The sequence below is a fragment of the Lygodium microphyllum genome, chromosome 7 (assembly GCF_053477565.2).
Source record: "Lygodium microphyllum isolate KBCC chromosome 7, Lygodium_microphyllum_v1.1.10, whole genome shotgun sequence".
Lineage (NCBI taxonomy): Eukaryota > Viridiplantae > Streptophyta > Polypodiopsida > Schizaeales > Lygodiaceae > Lygodium > Lygodium microphyllum.
Window position 1 is genome coordinate 6,754,465 of NC_141141.1, and position 19,121 is coordinate 6,773,585.

General features: G+C 43.1%; 1 protein-coding gene across 1 annotated transcript in view; it reads left to right on the forward strand.

Moving 5' to 3' along the window:
- Positions 1 to 412: 412 nt before the first annotated feature.
- LOC148033146 (catalytics) overlaps positions 413 to 19,121 on the forward strand; it is a 129,173-nt gene continuing 110,464 nt past the window's right edge. The window contains exons 1-2 of the mRNA XM_087680960.1: positions 413 to 728; positions 6,645 to 6,979. Of these exons, the coding sequence (XP_087537086.1) occupies positions 6,662 to 6,979 (318 nt within the window). The 5' untranslated portion in view covers positions 413 to 728; positions 6,645 to 6,661. The remainder of the gene's footprint in view (positions 729 to 6,644; positions 6,980 to 19,121) is intronic.

Here is a 19,121-nt window from a genome sequence, read left to right on the forward strand (position 1 = left end):
ATACTATGACACTAGTAGAGCTAAGTATCTAGTTTTCTAGGTCAACTAAAATGATGCCTATAAACACATTATCTTAGATATAGTGTAGGTATTTGTTGGTTGTTGCATAAATAATAAATAGACTTTAAAGGTGAAAGATTGTTGCCATAATCTACTCAGACCAAAGAGCTTGTGAAACTGAAACAATTTACCTTTGTAGGGAAGCAGGGGATGCATGGATGGGTTTTGTTTACTATTTCGACTTTGCTTTATCGGGGCAACCATCGAAGAAATAGTTCGACGTTGCTATTGATTTGCAGGTGAATGAAAAATTAGTTAGTAACCAAAAATTCAATCTTACTAGTTTAATGGACTTGTGTGGACATGCACTCTAATTACCTTATTAAAATCTAAGTAAGATGTGCCATAGTAGGAGGATTAGTAAGAGGCGAGGCCTCATCAGAGGCCCTTGGACAGTACGGCGGGCCCCGGGCACGTCATCCGGTGACGACCGGCATTTGCCGGTCGTTTGACCGCCAGATCCGGGTTGTGCCTGATCTTCTAGTAGGCAATCTTTCTGTTTTCATGCTGGGCTGACAGGACACGAAGAAAAACCAAAGATAGAGAGAAAGCTCACCTGAAATACCTTCGAAGAAGAAGAAGAAGAAGAAGAAGAAGAAGATACAAGGCATACGGAAGGGGCGTTGATGCTCAATTGTTAGCTTTGTAGCGGTTCCTCGCTTCAGCAGGTAATCCTTCTTTGTTGCGCTTCTCCTGTTGCATTCCGATCCGAACATTTATGCTTGACAGCACGCCTTCATCTGTGGCAATCTCATTCTAACTCGATTCAGACAAGGATCAATGGAGCATTCAAGCTTAATTCAGACAGAATCAATGGACTTCTACATTGAATAAGAAACAGATGCTTACGATTTGCCTCTGGCAATCCCATTCTAGCTGAATTACATCTACCTTAATTACGACAGAATCAATGGACTATTACATTACATAAGTAACAGACGCTTAGCATTTTGTTACGCCTAAAATATCCAAATCCATGAGAAACAGCAGCTTGGGAGTGTGTTATCGGTCATTATATATCACTCTAGGATTAAACGCCTGTGTATCAATGTTTTACCATCTTGTGCATCGTTTCCTTTTTCTTTTCGATTGTAATAGTTCAAGAATCCACTTGCAACTGGTGGAAACGGAAGCTTAGGATTGAAATAGTACCCCAGATTTGCCTTTATATCAATATTTTATTGTCTTTCGTTTTTCTTTTGAGCACGATAGTTCACAAGTCCACCTTGCAATTGATCCCTTATTCAACAAGTTTCTGTTTGAATGCAAAGCATGGGAAGTAGAAGACATATGTTGTAGGCAATAGATATGCATATCCTACCAGTGTGCACTTTTGGCCTATGTATTTGGATGTGCTTTAGATCACATAGCATATCACCATGTCCTATATAGCATATATGTAGTTTGTAAGTATGTGGGTTGTATCTTGTATACCTGGTAATTGTTTTGCATGTGGTAACATGTAGACGGGTCGATTAACTTAAGAGGGTGGATGTGATAGCAGTACACATGTATGAAAGTTTGGGTCAGATATTGCATTCTAAACCCAATTAAAATCTAATATCTAGGCAGGCCACTTTAGGGCAGTCAAATTAGATTATTTAATACTGGCTAATCCATAAAATGCCACAAAAAATCAGCATGGGGTTCTTGCATGCTATCATGGGAAGTGAGAATTGTCATTTTCAGTTGTTGCTTTCCGTTTTGGTGTGCATGCAAGTGCAGGGTTGTTGTATGTAAACTGAGGGAGACCATGCGGAGCAGGGAATGTAATTCCTAGTTGTGTAGTGCCGAGGAGCATCATCATGACCTCTGAAATCAGTATTGTGATCATCAAAGTAGGGATTGTGACCAGTTGTATAGCGTTGTGACACATGTGACAGTATTGTGTTGCTGATTTTGATCAGCAGTTGGGCGCATGCCACTCTTTGCTTCTTTAGCATCGATTTTCTCTTTTGGATCAAATCAATGCTGTGCCATCTTCTCTCCCCTCTTTTGGCAAAAATTTTGATGATCAGGGTTGATTGGAGATGCATGCTGCTAATAATGTTGACATCAATTTTGGAAGAGAAATAGAACAATTTGCGAGTTTCAGAGTTTGAATTTGGACGTGCATGCAGTGTTTACATGCCATGCGATCATTGGTAGGGATGTGTGCCAAAGACAATTTGTTACGAGAATGAGAATGAAATTAATGATTAAATTAAACTTCAACCAGATTTTTAATTAAAATGAATTTCAATTCTAGACCCCTAGCTCTTGGCCTAGCAATCATTGGACCAGCAGTGAAGGATTCAACACCAGGCATGTGGTGGACAAGTGTATAGGCTATGTGGTATAAGGACAAGGCAAATGGAACAAGGTAGAATGTGAAACTTATATTAAATTGAAACTTTTTCATCTAGTGACCAGCTTCAAAATGCCAAGCAGCCCCCTTGTGACTTTAAAACAATCAGCCCTCTTGTTTAAAATGTGAAATTATCATGTTTGGATATCTAAGTGAGTCACTTAGGCTCTCCAAGGCCCATGATCAATATTCCACAACTTGTGACATAGGACATTATGCAAATGCACCTTCCCCACTAAGTTGATAGTCTCTTAATAGAAGAAAGGTGACCTCCATAGGCAATCTAGGTGCATAGACCAAGCCAACCCAATGTCTACCAAAGGTACAACCAACTTTGTGCATCTTTGAGAATCCGTTAGTTATGGTTCTATATCTTCATTCTCTATGATATTCTATGGATGTCATTGTACTTAATGGGTTTTCAGCCATGGCATGTTGCTTTGAAACGTTATTCACTTTGAATGAAGGGATATGTGGGTTCAGGTCATGGCTACTATGTAGCCATCCATCGGGCTGTGCCAAATGTTGAGGCTCGAAGTACACTCTAAACCTTAGTATGCATATAGATGCCTTATTTACAATGTATGAAACATCTTGTGAATGCCATTTGAAAGTTGGATGTCGTGGTTGTAACTCCTTGTATGTATCTTTTTAGATTTATTTTTGATGTGTAGTCGAAATCCTTCAGGATGGCGCCCTATTGGGATTGTTGAGGTCGTAACTTGAATGTTTGTCTTTGTCTCCTGAAAATGTGATGTTGTTTACTATTGTTTCTTTATTCAAGAACTATGTGATTGGTAATATTGAAGATAGTGGTTGTTCTTGGTTGTCTATGATGCGACCTGAAATCTCGTAGTAGTTTCCTGAAAATTGAATGCAGTTTTCAATCATTTTAGGTTCCATCAGATAGTGTGATGCAAATACGTAGAAATTTTGGGGGCAAAACTCTGAATCTCGAACTAATTATGTATATGATATGCTTTCCATTGCTTGGCACCATGACAATACAAGGAAGATCAAGTACACTTTCAAGATAGATGGTTCCACAGTATGTTCCAAGGCATGGTACACAGTGCATGGAATTCCTAAAGCAACCTTTTATCGTTATAGAAGAAAATTTGAGAGTGGAGCAAGGTGTTATGTCTATGGAAATCCAAAAAGACTAAAGAGAATTCAAGCACAATTGGGGATGGCAAGGTCATTTCTTAAAGAATTTGTTGAAGAAAATGGAGAACACATTTTTGTTTTGTTTTTTGGAGCATCTCACTATTGACCTTTGTGCTTGTAGATCTTCATCTCTTTTGTAGGGTTTTGCTTTCAGTGTAGGGCTAACATGAAGGCTTGCACTAGTTCTCCCTAGGCTAGAGACTTGGGATGTGTGGCACTCCATTCATGGTTTCATTATTCCAGGAGTTTGGTTCTTCTACTTGCATGGAGGACTTTCTCTCTTAAGGTGGATTGTGTAGTATCTCTCTTGATGCTATCATGGCAATGACTTCTATCTTGTTCTTCTAGTTGGGATGCTTCCTTACATCATGGTTCTCGGCACCACTCAAAGATCGGTATTTGGCTTTTCTTCCTTTCCTTTGTCTCGACATCTAAGGTTGAGAGGAGTTTGCTACCTTTCTTGGTATTCTATAGGTTTCGGCACTTATCTTTGATATTGGTCTTTCCTCCCTATTGTATCTCTTCCTTTTGCATTGCATGATTCCGTTATCTTTGAAAAGGGCGCTTGGGCAATGAACAATTTTCCACGAGGGACATTGTCCTAATGGCACTTGCTGCATGAGCATTTCATAGCATGTAGCATCCTCATTTTATAGAGCCCCATTAGACGAATCCTAAGTTGTTTCCATTGGTAGTTTGTACACCACACCACTATTACTTCATCATCCTTTCCTTGTCATCGGCACCCTCGAGTGGATGGGTAGCTTGTCTGTTTTGTGATGGGTTGGACCTAACAATCCCTTCTTATTCTCCCGTTTCGCAAATCATCTCTCGAAACACCTTTTGAAACCCCCCCTCCTAAAAGAAAAAAAAAACCCCACAAATAAAGTTCATTTTGGTTTCATTCACCTTTTAGGACTTGGTAGGCCATTGGGCAGCCGATGAGCACCCTTCATTTGATGTTTGATGCCATGTTCTCTTTGGGGTGACTACTTGGACTGCCTTGGTAAGATAACCATTGCCTTTGTAGTCTTGGTAGGCCACTGGGCAGCCATTGTGCATCCTTTATCCGATGCCTTGGTTGCTTTGTGGTGGGACGCCTTGGGAAAACCCGGATTGGCCTTCCTTTCTAGCCTTGTTTTGGGCCTAAGAGGAGGTGTTGAGCTAAGAAATGCATTACATCCTAATTAGTCTCTTAAACAGCCCCAAAACATACTTATTTAATGAAAAATGCAAAAATGATGCGTAGTTCGAGAGAGTTTTGGTAAAACCCCGATTTGGGAGAATCCATCCACATTTGTAAATAGATAGGTTGCCCCCATTCAATCTTGATCTTTTTGTGCAGGTTTCTCACTCTACCGTGCAGATTTCAGCCATCAACCACCTTGTATGTGTTGTCTAGTCATCATCAATTGCAATTCATCACTATCCAGCCCTAGGTAGCGTGTTTCCAACCATTGCCTTGCTGTTTGGAGGTCCCCATCTGTTGTGTCATCATAACACTTGTTCTCAGCCTGCTTTTTCGGTACTTAGTGCTAGGTGATAGGCTGCTGCCATCTCTCCCACTAGGCAAATGTTGCAGTGTTTACGCTTTTGCTGTCCAATAGGCCATGTACATCAGCAAACACCTCTCTTGTTGTTGCTTGACGGTTCTTTGCCTAGGGTGATTAACTTTCAGCTTTCTTTAGTGGTACATTGCTATGTGAGCAACCTGCTGCCCTTCATTATTTGGCACTCACTCATCCCCGATTGGTGGTTACAGTACTTGAGATCTGACTCCGGTGGATGTCACTCTCCAATAGTACTATTTTGCCCTTGGGCACTGTACGCTCTTCATTCATTTACAGTTTTCATTCACTTCAGAGCTGTTCCCTTTCTCTCTCCCTATGCATGTGTTTATTTCTGTGTTTGAGTTGTGAGTTTTGCTTTCGATTTTTGCACGTTTGTGTCTATATTGTTGTGTTTTTGTCGTGCTCATACACTCTATGCTTCCTCAGTGCAAACCCTAGCAGCTACTCCACAGTTTTCTTCACAAGCTGAATACAAAACAGGACTGATGAGTCCCTGCACGCAGCCCAAGGCATTTGTGAGGGCACCGGATCATGTTGATGACGGAATGTAGCACCGGAAGATGGAGAAGAGTCCTTGAACGCCGGAGTGTGCTGAAACCTACAAAGGATGAACTTATGAATGGTCAGCCAAGTGTGGAGGACAGCTGTAAATAACTGTAATCAGCCAAATCTGGCTGACCTGCTCCAGTGGGCCAAAAGTATGCTAGTTGAGTGATCATCATGAGTAAAATAATTAGGAAAATGCTGATCACCATAACAAACGCTGGTTTTCCTATTCTGGCCTGAGTGAACGCAGTCTAGACCTACTGAAAAAGAAGTGCATTGAGCTGGAAAATAACCAGCTAGTGTAAACACTCCTAAACACAACTAGATGGAAATGCATGCTTTAGAAAGATCTGCCTCCTCTGTTGAAACTGTTAGGTTAGGATCTCACACACACACACACACACACACACACACACACACACAGAGGAGGTTTCTTTTTTGTACTGCTGTGACCATCACTGGTGGGATTTTAAATTGGGAAAAGGAAAAAGTTCGAAAGGTTCTTATTTTCACTCTTACACTTGTTTCTGTGTGTGTCAAAGTAGCATACAGTCTGCTGTATTTCACTGTTTGTGTGGGATGTTATATGGCACGTGCACAAACATGAAGTGCATGAATTCAAACACGTCTTTTCACTAGCATGGACAAGGTTTTTCAGTTGTGGGGTAGAAAAAGGAGTTTTCGTATTGCTGTTGACCATCACTGGTGGGATTTCAAGTCAGGAAAAGGAAAGAAGTTAAAGGTTGTTTGCACTCTTAAATCAAGTTAAAACATCTTCCTAGAGGAGCAAAGCGGGACTGGGTACATGAAACAGTGGACTATAGGGGATTGCTGGGCTGGGAATATTCTCATTTTTGACTTTCAAGCTAATGAACAGGTGGTGTGTTGGTTGAATATGACCTCAGGCCTTTGAAAGCTTTTTTGCCCCTCTGGCATTGTGTTTCCTTCTGCAGATTGGAAGTCTTGTCCAATGCTAAATGGTGCTCGGTCCAGTGTGGCCCACATACAACTTGAGCATTACTTTAGTCATTGCTGTCTCTCTGTATTTTCCAGGCAAATTCAGCATCAGAAGCTCTCAAGCTTGAGCAATCTGATTCCATCAGCACTCGCACCTGCTCTTACTAAGAAAATATACCAGATTAGAAGAATCTCCAGTGACAGGGCTACATCATCCTTTGTTATGGCAAGTTTCAATGGTGGGGAGAGTTATTCTTCCTTGGCTCACAGATACACCAATAGACTTGCAAAGGAGCAAAGTCCGTATCTTCTTCAACATGCCCATAACCCGGTATGTGCTGTGTAAACCCTCCCTTTTGTTTCTGTTATTGTTATTGTTGTTGTTTTTTGCATATTATGTATAAGTTACGAAATGCAATCGTCAGCCCCATATAGTTTGGCACTATAGCCCTCTTGACTGCTTATTTATTCAGGCCTTGTAATGAAAACCCTTTGTTGCATATATTTTTTGTTATGGAAGTCCCTTAGAGTTGCTTTGTATTTTACCTTGGGATACTTTGTTCCAAAGGGATTTATTAATATATATTTTTTCCTCTCTTAAAAAAAAGGTTCTGTATGTCCACCTTTTTGAGTACAGTCTGCCTTAGCATATATCTTTTAACACACAAACCTCTATTTGAGTCAGAGCAAACAAGTCAAGCAAAACATTATTGAGAGGCAATAGTGAATAATCCCTTTGAAGAAGTTGAGAGTACAAGACATATTTGCAGAGATCCAAGTCTGACACTGATATTTATACACTTTCATATGATTATTAGTAAAGCATTGAGAAGTTCTTTAAAGCAGAGTTTACATAAAAAGCTTATGATTCTTTGCCTCAGATCTAGGTCTGGCATGCTATTGTTTTTGTAGGTGAATGAAATGTCACGTGATGAGATATTTTTCATTCAAGTATGAAGGTTTTTAATTTTAATTTTACAAATTTTTTTGGGGGTGGATTTACACTACTACTGTCTAAAACTTTTCAACTCATCTAGCTTCACTGCCTTACTGTGGATGCACTATTCACTTTTTTAGACTTTCTTTTGGTTGTACTTGTCAAACACCTCTCTCCAAACTTTTGGGGCGCACAGATTTTGTGCTATGTAGAGATTTTTGATTTGTTGCGTTGCTCCTCCCTTCTGTAAAAAGATGGCAGGGTCACCCTTATATGGACAGCTTGTGCTATTTCTTGCTTGTGAAGGTTTGGGATGCTGGTGTGAAGGCCTAGATGCTGCCGTAACAGTTTTGTCTTTAGATGCTGTTTGTCTGACAGGACCTTTCTGGCATGAAGTTTTAGAGGCATCTGAACTGATGTGAGGCTGATGTGAGATCTTTGACATCATTGAAGTGAAAGTCTGTAAACTTCATGATCTGATGTGAGCGCTTGTTGAATGTAGTCTGACATCTTACATAATGCTAAGAAAAGTGAATGCTGCCATTGTACATCTGATCGGTCATGTGGGTGCAATTGTGACTCTACTGTGGATGCCTTGTGTGGACTAAGCTATTGTGACTATTAGCTGAGCTAGATGCTCTTGTGAGTGCTGTCGTTACCTGGAGCACAGAACTGAATGCAGTCCTGGGAATGCAGTTATATAAACTCAAACTGAAATCTGTTATCACATTGAATGCTGTGTCAAAAGATGACGTACCAGCGAGATAGTAGGGTTTGCGGGGAGGAACACGGAGTGAACTCGGCAAACATGGAGAAGAGAAGAGAAGAGAGAAGAAACTCTGATGAATGGAATGATGAAGATCTGAATCATGGAGTGAATGTGATACTAGAGAACAAGGGTGCTGTATCACAAGGAAGATGATGAAGACAGCCACGAACCACGAACTGCAATGTCCTCTTGAAGGGGTGTGAGGATAGTGGAGAGGCTGAAGAGAAGAGGTGACGGACTGAACCCTTCACCCGCAGTTTGGGTTTTTTGCGTTTCCGCGTTTTGCGTTTAGGGTTTGCGTTAAAACGCAGGCAGCAGGACTGTGATGACGTGGCAGGCTGTATGGCAGTAGGTCTACACAGAAATAGTAGCCGCCTGGCTGGAATCAACTCCAAATTGCGTGAAGAGGGCTGGAAATCAGATGCCAACTGATGGAGACAGCAATGGACAGCTTCAGCTGAGATGTCCTCCGCGAACGGGGTGTGGGCAGCAAGCTGAAAGCACTTGAAACCTGGAAAAATGAGATTTTGATGTAGCGGAAGAAGAAGAGAAGTGGATGCCGAACCCGCCACCGGTCTTTGCCTTCACTGGAGTGGAGGATCTTCGCTGCTAGGTGAGCAGATCCAGCTCTGATACCATGCCAAAAGATGACGTACCAGTGAGACAGTAGGGTTTGCAGGGAGGAACACGGAGTGAACTCGGCAAACATGGAGAAGAGAAGAGAAGAGAGAAGAATCTCTGATGAATGAAATGATGAAGATCTGAATCATGGAGTGAATGTGATACAAGGGAACAAGCACAAGGAAGATGATGAAGGCAGTCACGAACCATGAACCGCAATGTCCTCCTGAAGGGGTGTGAGGGTAGTGGAGAGGCTGGAGAGAAGAGGTGACGGACTAAATGAATCAGCTGTAAGGAATGAATGAGAGAGTGGCCTATAAATAGGCACAGTTAGTCTAGGATGGTGCCCCTTTTTGGGGTTGCAAACCCTAAACGCAAAACACAGAAACGCAAAAAACGCAAACTGCTGGTGAAGGGTGAAGGGTTTCTTAACATGCTGTTGTAGAACTCAAGTGCGAGACCTCCTATCATGGTGACACTAGTACATTCTACAGCGAATGCAATTGAAGTAGTGAATGGTTGATGCAAATGTGAATGCAATTGGAGTTATTTATTGTGAACTCAAATGATGATTGAACAATGAATACATGTCAGAAGTGGGTGCAACAATGGAAGCATGAGAATCTGACGTATATACACTGCACAACACAATAACCCAAGGTGCCGAGTACCACTCAAATAGTGAAAGATATGCTTCATTGCTTGCCAATGTTGCTAGGCTATGCAAGAGGAAAACATACATGAAACCAAACATGTGCTATGTAGCAAAATCTACTTTCACACACAAAGTAGATTGTAAGAGCCCTTACCTACAGAAATGAAAAATGCCAAAAATTCTGCATAAAAGGATAAATATAGCATGTGCAGTACTGGTACTACTGCGAACAAAGGCTAAAATGATCTTGAATCAAAAATCTCGTCCCAATTTGTTGGCTTGTGAGAAAGCTTGTCAAATCTCATTCCAATTGGAGAAAATCAAAAGTACGGTGCTAATGATTTTGCCCGAGAGGGCGAAGCTCGCTTGGATCTCAATTGTTGGATTTAGGGTTGCAAGAATACACATAGAACTTTAGAAGAACAAGAAGCTTGAGAGCATATAACATAAAGTGTATTGAGAGGTATTAATAGAGAAGATTAACAAGATTAAGTATACCGTAGAGTGAATAGGCATATATACAAGGGGGAGGAACAAATTCCTCGAGGGGGGAAAAAACTACCTTGGTGGTCCTAAGTGTGTCAACACACATCACTGTTGAAATATGGTAACATCTGAGGATGGTCTTATCACTTATCACATGACTAGCACACATGGATATCCATCTATCACATGGCCTTAGATGTGCTATTGGTCAGCTTTGCACCTCTTTACACTAGTTGAGGATAGAGAGAATAAGATATGACAAAATAGCCCTATGGCCTAAATATGATAACATTTAAGGATGTTATTGGTCAGCCCTTCACCACTTTACATCGGTTGAGAAAAGAGGAGATATCAAAACTTAGAATATAGCCCTAGGGCCCCAGAGGATCACATATGCTAGTTATGTGGGTCCAAGATTGAGTCAGGAGCACTATAATTGCTGATGTACAATGTACAATGACATTAAAAGGAGATAGCATTGCCTCTTTCGTAAGGGCTTTGGACTCTTATGGTAGGTCATAGAGTATGAGAACAAGAGATGTTGGGACTATTCTTATTTGATGACATAGAGAGACACTCCAATGAGGTAGAAGAGTAGCCTCCTTGGATCCACTTGGAGAGAGAGTACTAGTAGACTTGTTTACCAGGATGAGTAGCATAGCTAGTACCCTCATCTCCAAATGCGGCTGGCTGTTAGATCCACACAAGATCTTCATTGCAAGTTGTTACCTTGGAGGGAGCCATAACTTTCTACAAGGTGAGACACTCCATACCCCTTGGGAGTTAATCACTTTGCCCTTACCATTGGCTAATCCATGCCTTCACATCTTCCATAGAAGGTCATTGGAGACACCTCGCATTCACATGGAAGAGTAGACACTACATCAGCCCATGGGATGGATAGTAGAGGCGAGACCAACATTTTGATACCATAGTTTTAGTCCTTGAGAGAGGGTTATATCTGTCAGAGTGTAGCGATGCGGAAGCGTAGGACAAAGACTGAGAGAGAGTGAACACAAAGAGAAGAGAGAGAGAGAGAGAAGGAGATTGTAAACGCAAAAAATCTACTGCAGTGTAGTATGCTGTATAAGAGTGCAGTAATATACATGGAGGCAGAGGAAATATCTGCATATGTTTTCGACTTGATGATCTCGATCTCCGTTAGCCCGAGCACAGTCTGCCTCAGCCAACAGATCTCAAGATTAGAATTTGAAGTGAATAGATGTGGAAGTGTGTCACAAACCGACTATAAATAGCCAGAAAAATAGAAAATAATTGCACTAGGTCGACTGCAGTAAAACTGACCGACTGCAGTAAAACTGTTCGACTGCAGGTGTTGACGTGGCGCCTGCTGACGTGGCACCTTGCTGACGTGGCACTGTCGTACTTTGCTGTCCAACGACTGTCTAGGAAATGATTGTCTAACATCCCCTCTCAGATCCTGGACGGGTCAAAAGACTGAGGGATTTGGAATGTTGCCGAAGAAGACCCTGGGGAAGCGCCTTCGTAAACAAATCTGCAAGATTATCCTTCGTCTTGCAATACTCTACATCAATGGTTCTATCCAGAAGCTTCTCCCGAATGAATGATACTGAATCTCAATGTGCTTCGTCTGGGCATGGAATACAGGATTCCGTATCAAGGCAATGCAACTCTCATTGTCGCACCGCAGAAGAGTAGGACGAGTCTGGGGGCAGCCAAGCTCCTGCAATCTCCGAAGCCACACAATCTCACATGTGGTGAAAGACGCAGCCCAATACTCTGCCTCAGTAGAAGAAAGGGCTATCGTGGGCTGCTTCTTGCTACTCCAAGAGATAACACCTGTACCCAAGGTAAAACATTAGCCTGTAGTAGACCGTCGGTGGTCCACATTGCTAGCCCACCAATCCAAGTCACTCCAACCTGCAAGAACTAGATCGGAAGCATCTGGACCTGCGGGATAAGAAATCCCTAAGTCAGAGGTCCCCCTCAAATACCGAAGAATCCTTAGGGCAGCCTGCCAATGCACCTGTTTGGGTTCAGTCATGAAACCCTGCTAAAAGACCCATAGCAAAACAAAGATCAAGACTAGTGTTGTGAAGCCAAATCAAGGATCCAATCAATTGATAGTAGCGTGAAGCATCCATCACGGGAGAATTTGAGTGTGAAGTGGCCTTCCAATTCGGATCCATAGGAGTAGTAATGGGCCGACAAGTCTCCATCTCGAAAGTCACCAAGAGCTCCTGAATGTACCTCTGTTGAGAGATGAAAATCCCCCTTTGAGACTGATAAATCTCGTGAGCCAAGAAGAAATGAAGAAGCCCCAAATCCGTCATCTCGAATGCTTGATGTAAAGCTGTCTTGGTCTCTCGGACCTTCTGGGCATGATCCCCTGTCAAAATCAAATCATCAACATACAACAAAAACAACACACGACCAACCGCGGAATTGTGCACATAAAGCTGCGGATCGGCCTTGGAGCGCCGATATCCCAACTTCGATTGAAGAAACGAGTCAATCTTCTCGTTCCATGCATGCGGAGCCTGCTTGAGACCATACAAGGCCGCCTTCAACCTGTAAACTTTCCCATCCGAGGATCCAAAGCCAGGAGGTTGCTCAATATAGATCTCCTCCTGCAAGTCACCATTCAGAAAGGCCGACTTCACATCCAACTGATAAACAGGCCATCTCCTATGGTGAGCCAAGGCAAGAACAGCTCGAATAGTCGCCATATGAGCAGTGGGGGCAAAAGTATCATGGAAATCAATGCCTGGGCGCTGAGCAAAACCTTTAGCAACAAGGCGAGCCTTGTGCTTGTCCAAAGAACCATCGCTAAGGTACTTGGTCTTGAAGACCCACTTGACACCAATCACCTTCTTGTGAGAGGGACGAGGCACAAGAGGCCAAGTGCCATTCCTCTCAATAGCCTCCAACTCGGCTTCCATAGCCTTTTGCCAATGATCAGACTGCAAAGCATCCTTCACTGAAGTAGGCTCACGATCTTGCATAACACGGGTCAGCAAACAATAGTTGGAGCAAATAAGCTCCGAAGAATGTGCCTGGTTCCTTCGTGACCTCCACGGTCCATCCTGCGGTTCCCACTTCTTAGGGACCCCCTCGATCCCTGCATCTTGGAGTGTGTCATGGGCCCAACGAGGAGGAGGTTGGGACCTCTCCCCGTCGCTCTCCATCTGCTGAAGACTCGGGAACATCCACCGGCGGAAGCTCCATGGGGGTGGCCGATGGAAGGGAAGACTCGGAATCAGAAGAAGAATCTCCATCAAAAGACTTTGGCTCCAAAGGAATTGTCTCGGGAGCCCAACTCTCCCTTGGATCTCCAAGAACGGGGTGCTCCTCACCCCCCTCTGTGGTCGGAACTTCCACGAACCGCACATCTCAGCTCGTGTAGACATCCTGCTTGGCGGGATCAAACAGACGATAACCTTGGGACTGGGAGCTGTAGCCAACAAAAACCTGTTGTCGGGAAGCCGCCTCGAACTTATCACGTTGCGTCTTCGGAATGTGCACATAAGCGTCACACCCAAAGATCCTGAAATAAGAGACATTAGGCTTAGTCCCGAAGTAAGCCTCAAAAGGCTCCATCCTGTCAATGGCAGAAGTGGGAGATCGATTGAGGATGTGAACTGCGGTAGCCACTGCCTCAGCCCATAGAAACTGAGGTGTCTGTCAGTGCTCAATCATGGGGCGCGCCATCTTGATCACACTTCGGTTCTTCCGCTCCAAAATGCCATTCTCTTGGGGAGTGTTGGTGTTAGCAAACTCTTGGTGAATGTCCCTATCTACACAAAAACGAGCAATCTCATTAGACATAAATTCACCTCCCTTGTCTGAACGCAAGGTCTTCAGTCGTCGGCCAGAATGGTTTTCCTCAAAGAGAAGCCAATCCTTGAAGTGAGAGAAAGCCTTCGACTTAAAAGTCAAGAAATAGGCCCAAGTCATCCTGCTGTAGTCATCTACGATCAACATGAAGTACAAGCTCCCCTTCAGAGACTCGGCCCTCATCGGGCCACAAAGATCCGTAGATACAAGCTCCATGGGTGAAGTAGACCACCTAGAAGCTTTGTTCGGAATCGCATCCCGATGCAGTTTTCCTCGAATGCAGGAGACACATGGCTGATGGCTCACCACTATGTTCGGCAAACCTCGGACAAACGATCCTTGCGACGCCTTCCGAAGGTACTCATAGTTCAAGTGGCCAAACCGAGTATGCCAAAGCTCGGATTGTGTTTGAGAAGTAAGAAGAAGAGAAGTAAGAGCTGAAGAAGACTTCAATTTGTAGACTCCATTCTCCTTATACCCTGTAGAGAGAACCTTCCTCGATCCACGATCAAGGACTCGAACAGTATCACTGTCAAACTCCACCAAGAGGCCAAGAGCACAAATGGATGTACAACCGGATGACCCTGATGAAGAGGGTTTCTTTGGAGGTGCAGATGCGGACTTTGTCCATGAATAAGTCTTCTTCGCTTTGGGAACACATCAACAAGCTTCGGCAGCTGCAAATGCAGGTTCAAAATGCGGGGAAGCCTATTTCTTTCAAAGACATGGTGATCACCTTACTATCCCAGTTGCCGCCATGATTCGGTACTTTTTATTCCGCTCTTATTGCTTCAAGGCGGGAGTCGACTCTTCGGTGGGAAGAGTTGGTTTGTATGATCTTGGACCAGGAGGAACAATTGAAGGGATAGAATGCTTCCAAATCGGAGGCATTGGTTGGTCAAGCCTCTCAAAAGAAGGGAAAGGACCAAAAGAGGAAGAAGGAGGGCAACAAATCCAAGAAGGACAAGGAGAAGGAATCAACTTGCCATATTTGTGGCAAGACCGGTCACATTGGAAGAAAGATTGCCCTGACAAAGACAAGAAGGATACCAAGAAGGACACGAAGGACTCTGGAGCGATGGCTGCACCCTCATCAGCTGCTTTTCTACACTTAGCAGTCATTGAGGACTCTACACCAACAACTTCTGATGCTGCGATAACAGCTCCCCAGGCTCGAGAGTGGATTGTGGACAGTAGTGCCTCACGGCACATGACTCCTTCTTCCGTTGGTGTTGCCCATTTGTGACCTTCGTGTGGGCAGATTCTCATTGGAGACAACTCTTCTGTGTCTATTGTTGCGCAGGGTGAGATGCAGCTTATTCTAGATGGACGTTGTGGTGCCCACACCTCTGAGGTGTTGCATGTGCCAGGATTGGGGTATCATTTCTTTCGGTTCATAAGATTTGTGCTCTTGGCCTCTTGGTGGAGTTTGACAGTGATATTGTTCGAGTCCTTGATCGTGGATCAAGGAAGGTTCTCTCTGCAGGGTATGAGGAGAATGGAGTCTACAAATTGAAGTCTTCTTCAGCTCTTACTTCTCTTCTTCTTACTTCTCAGACACAGTCCGAGCTATGGCATGCTCGGTTTGGCCACCTGAACTATGAGTACCTTCGGAAGGCGTCGCGAGGGTCGTTTGTCCGAGGTTTGCCGGACATAGTGGTGAGCCATCAGCCATGTGTCTCGTGCATTCGTGGGAAACTGCATCGAGATGCGATTCCCCACAAAGCTTCTAGGCGGTCTACTTCACCCATGGAGCTTGTATCTACGGATCTTTGTGGCCCGATGAGGGCCGAGTCTCTGAAGAGGAGCTTGTACTTCATGTTGATCGTAGATGACTACAGCAGGATGACTTGGGCCTATTTCTTGACTTTTAAGTCGAAGGCTTACTCTCACTTCAAGGATTGGCTTCTCTTTGAGGAGAACCATTCTGGCCGACGACTGAAGACCTTGCGTTCAGACAAGGGAGGTGAATTTATGTCTAATGAGGTTGCTCGTTTTTGTGTAGATAGGGACATTCACCAAGAGTTTGCTAATACCAACACTCCCCAAGAGAATGACATTTTGGAGCGGAAGAACCGAAGTGTGATTGTGATGGCACGCACCATGATGGAGCACGGCAAGACACCTCAGTTTCTGTGGGCCGAGGCAGTGGCTACCGCAATTCACCTCCTTAATCGATCTCTCACTTCGGCCGTTGACAGGATGACACCTTTTGAGGCTTACTTCGGGACTAAGCCTGATGTCTCTTATTTCAGGATCTTTGGGTGTGATGCTTATGTGCACATTTCGAAGACACAATGTGATAAGTTCGAGGCTGTGGAAAAATAAATAAGGATGGTTGGAGCAAAAATAAAAGTGAGCACAAGAAAAGGATTTAGTGTTGCCTTGCGAGAGCTTGGTAGGTTCTTGGGTGTTGAGCCAAGACTTGAGATCGATGCCCTGTTCTCTGTGGGTCATAATACGCTTAGTTCTCTCCTTTTTACACGCCCAAGTATCAGGTTGAGAAGTGTAAGAAAGTGATAAATGAAAAATATCTAAAAATGAAAGACCAGGCTATAGGAGTCTTCACCTAGTAGGAGTTCTTGGTCAAGTTATCCTAAGTCAGGCAGGCACGTCAGACCACCACTTAGGATGACTCCTTTGTTGTTGTAAGTAAACTCAACCAATGGTAAATACTGCTGCCATTGTTTATTGTGGTCTGAAACATAGCACCTCAAAGGATCCAACACTGTGAAATTTGTTTCCTTGGGCCGACCATTTGTCTACGGATGGAAGGATGATGAGAATTTTAGTGTGATACCCATATTATCAAACAATTCCTTCCAAAATAAATTGGTTATCCGAGGGTCTCGATCACCAACGATAGACTTTGGCATATCATGATACTTAAAGATGTACCATAAAAATAATCATGCTATATGATTAGCTTTATTTTCTTCATCACTCGAATGAAATGGGGCTGTTTGCTAAACCTACAAATGATAGTCTATATCCCATCATTCCCTGTAGGTGTCCTAGGAAGCTAAAAAATAAAGTCCAGAGCAATGCTTTGCCAAGGCCTATGTGGAATAGGCTAGGGTTGCAACAAGCCTGGCATCTTTTGCCTATCATGCTTTACCTTCTGACATACGATGAGTGTCCTGACAAACTGCTCTATATCATGCCTCCAAGCTGGCCAATAAAAGAAATGCTCCAGTGCCTTGACTGTGGCATCAATATTTCTGTATCCTGCACATGGAGGAGCATGACTTTCAGTGATAACTCTAGGCCTCAATTGCTTTGTGACACACAGTTGTCCATGCATCATTAAAAATTCGTCTTTGAGCACAAAGTGCTTATGCCTTTGGCCATTGCAAAGCTGATCATAAACATTAGCAAAGTCCAAATCAGCAATATACTGCTTTTTTGTGGCATCCAACTCAGTGTGATAAACCATGTGGACGGTTGAAATTTGTGGCTTGTGACAATGCATCAGCCACAACATTCTTTTTACCATCAATATGTACAATCTAAAAATGAAACATAGAGAGAGAATTCACCCATCTCATATGCTTCTCTGACAACTTTGTTTGCGTTAGAAAGTACCTCAAAGTTTGGTGCTTTGATTGCACTGTAAAATCGGCCCCCAACAAATAGTGTTTCTAATCTAGGGATAGTATTGTACCCAGGATTGGTGTGGGTGCATCCTCTCCTACTACCAAGGCTGCATTCCATGCGTGTACGGTACATTTCGTGCGGCACCATGCCATATGTTTGTTTCATATGATACAGTACAACTTGCCTGTGTTCGAATTGTACAAGAAATAAATGACCATCTAAAATGTTCGTTGGCACATTTTGAAAAAATTTTGCCCATTTTTTTGGGTTGTTACACATTCAAACTTCTCTTCTTTCACACTTCTTCATGTTTCATACTCCTTCCTCTTCTCCTCCCTCATCTCAGCCCTTATAAAAGGGCAGGCCCCTCCCTCCCATCTCACCACACAAATCAGCCTCCATCTTCATCAATCTCCCCCTCTTGAGCTCAACTTTCAAGCCACTATCTTCTTCAATCACCCTACTCTCTCCCTCTCCCTCTCCCTCTCCCTCTCCCTCTCTGTCTTCCTCTTCCTTTTCCACGCCTTGTGTTCCTCCTATTGTTGGAATAGTAGAGTTGCAGCATGGAAGAGAGTACACAAGACTGAAGAGGGAGAAGAGAGCTCACAAAGTACAAGAAGAAGATCTTGTTTATTAAGTTAGTCATGAAAGTACAATTGGTACACTCTCTCATCGATTGAGAGTAAACTTTGGGCATGTTTATATAGCCTCCGAGTGAGCTAGGGTTAGGGTTTCCCCTATCCTCTAGTCCATTCATACCTCACCTTCCCTCATGTACCCTTGCTTACATAGAGTTCTCATGTTATACTTCTAGAACCCCCCCTCAATGCCAAGGTGGCATTGGATCACATAGTATGGAAATGTTCCCCCTCTTAATCAATCAGTGGGATGTCTTTATAAAGTAGGCTACAAGGATGTTTATGGAAAGATGATATTAAAAATGGTAGTCATGAGGTGCTTTGGAGACATAGTTGGCCTCCAATTCTTTTAGTGTAAGTGGAGGTGATATGTCCTGTTGGCTTACATTTGTTGCATTTCATCTTGTTGGGATATTTTTTCCAACAATTGCTTACAATATGTCCATTTTTATTGTAAAAGGAATATTTAGTGGAAATAGTATGAACTAAGAGTTGATCATGGGTAGTTGAAGTAGATGCTGAATTAGTGCTGCCTTCCTTTTGATTTCTTTTCTCCTAATCCAGACAAGATTGAATGATACCATCAAGTGTAGGATTTGATACATTTGTTAGAGTAGTGATGCCTTCCTTTTCTCCTCATCCAGACAAGATTGAATGATACCATCAAGTGTAGGATTTGATACATTTGTTAGAGTAGTTACAAGAGTTGGGAAGACTTTCCTTAGAGCCTTTAAAAGTATTGCAATGGCATCTTCTTTAGTAACTTGAGCTTGGACTGAAGCTAGTTGGGTTATTAGCCCCTTCATGTGGGAAATGCACTTTCCCAAGTTTTCTCCTTATCTATATTCCAAGCCGAAGAACTGTATTCTGAGAAAGATTTTGGAGTTCTTTCCTCTTGTACCATACAATTTCTTGAGCTTATCCCACTTTTTCTTTGTAGTTGCAAGTTGA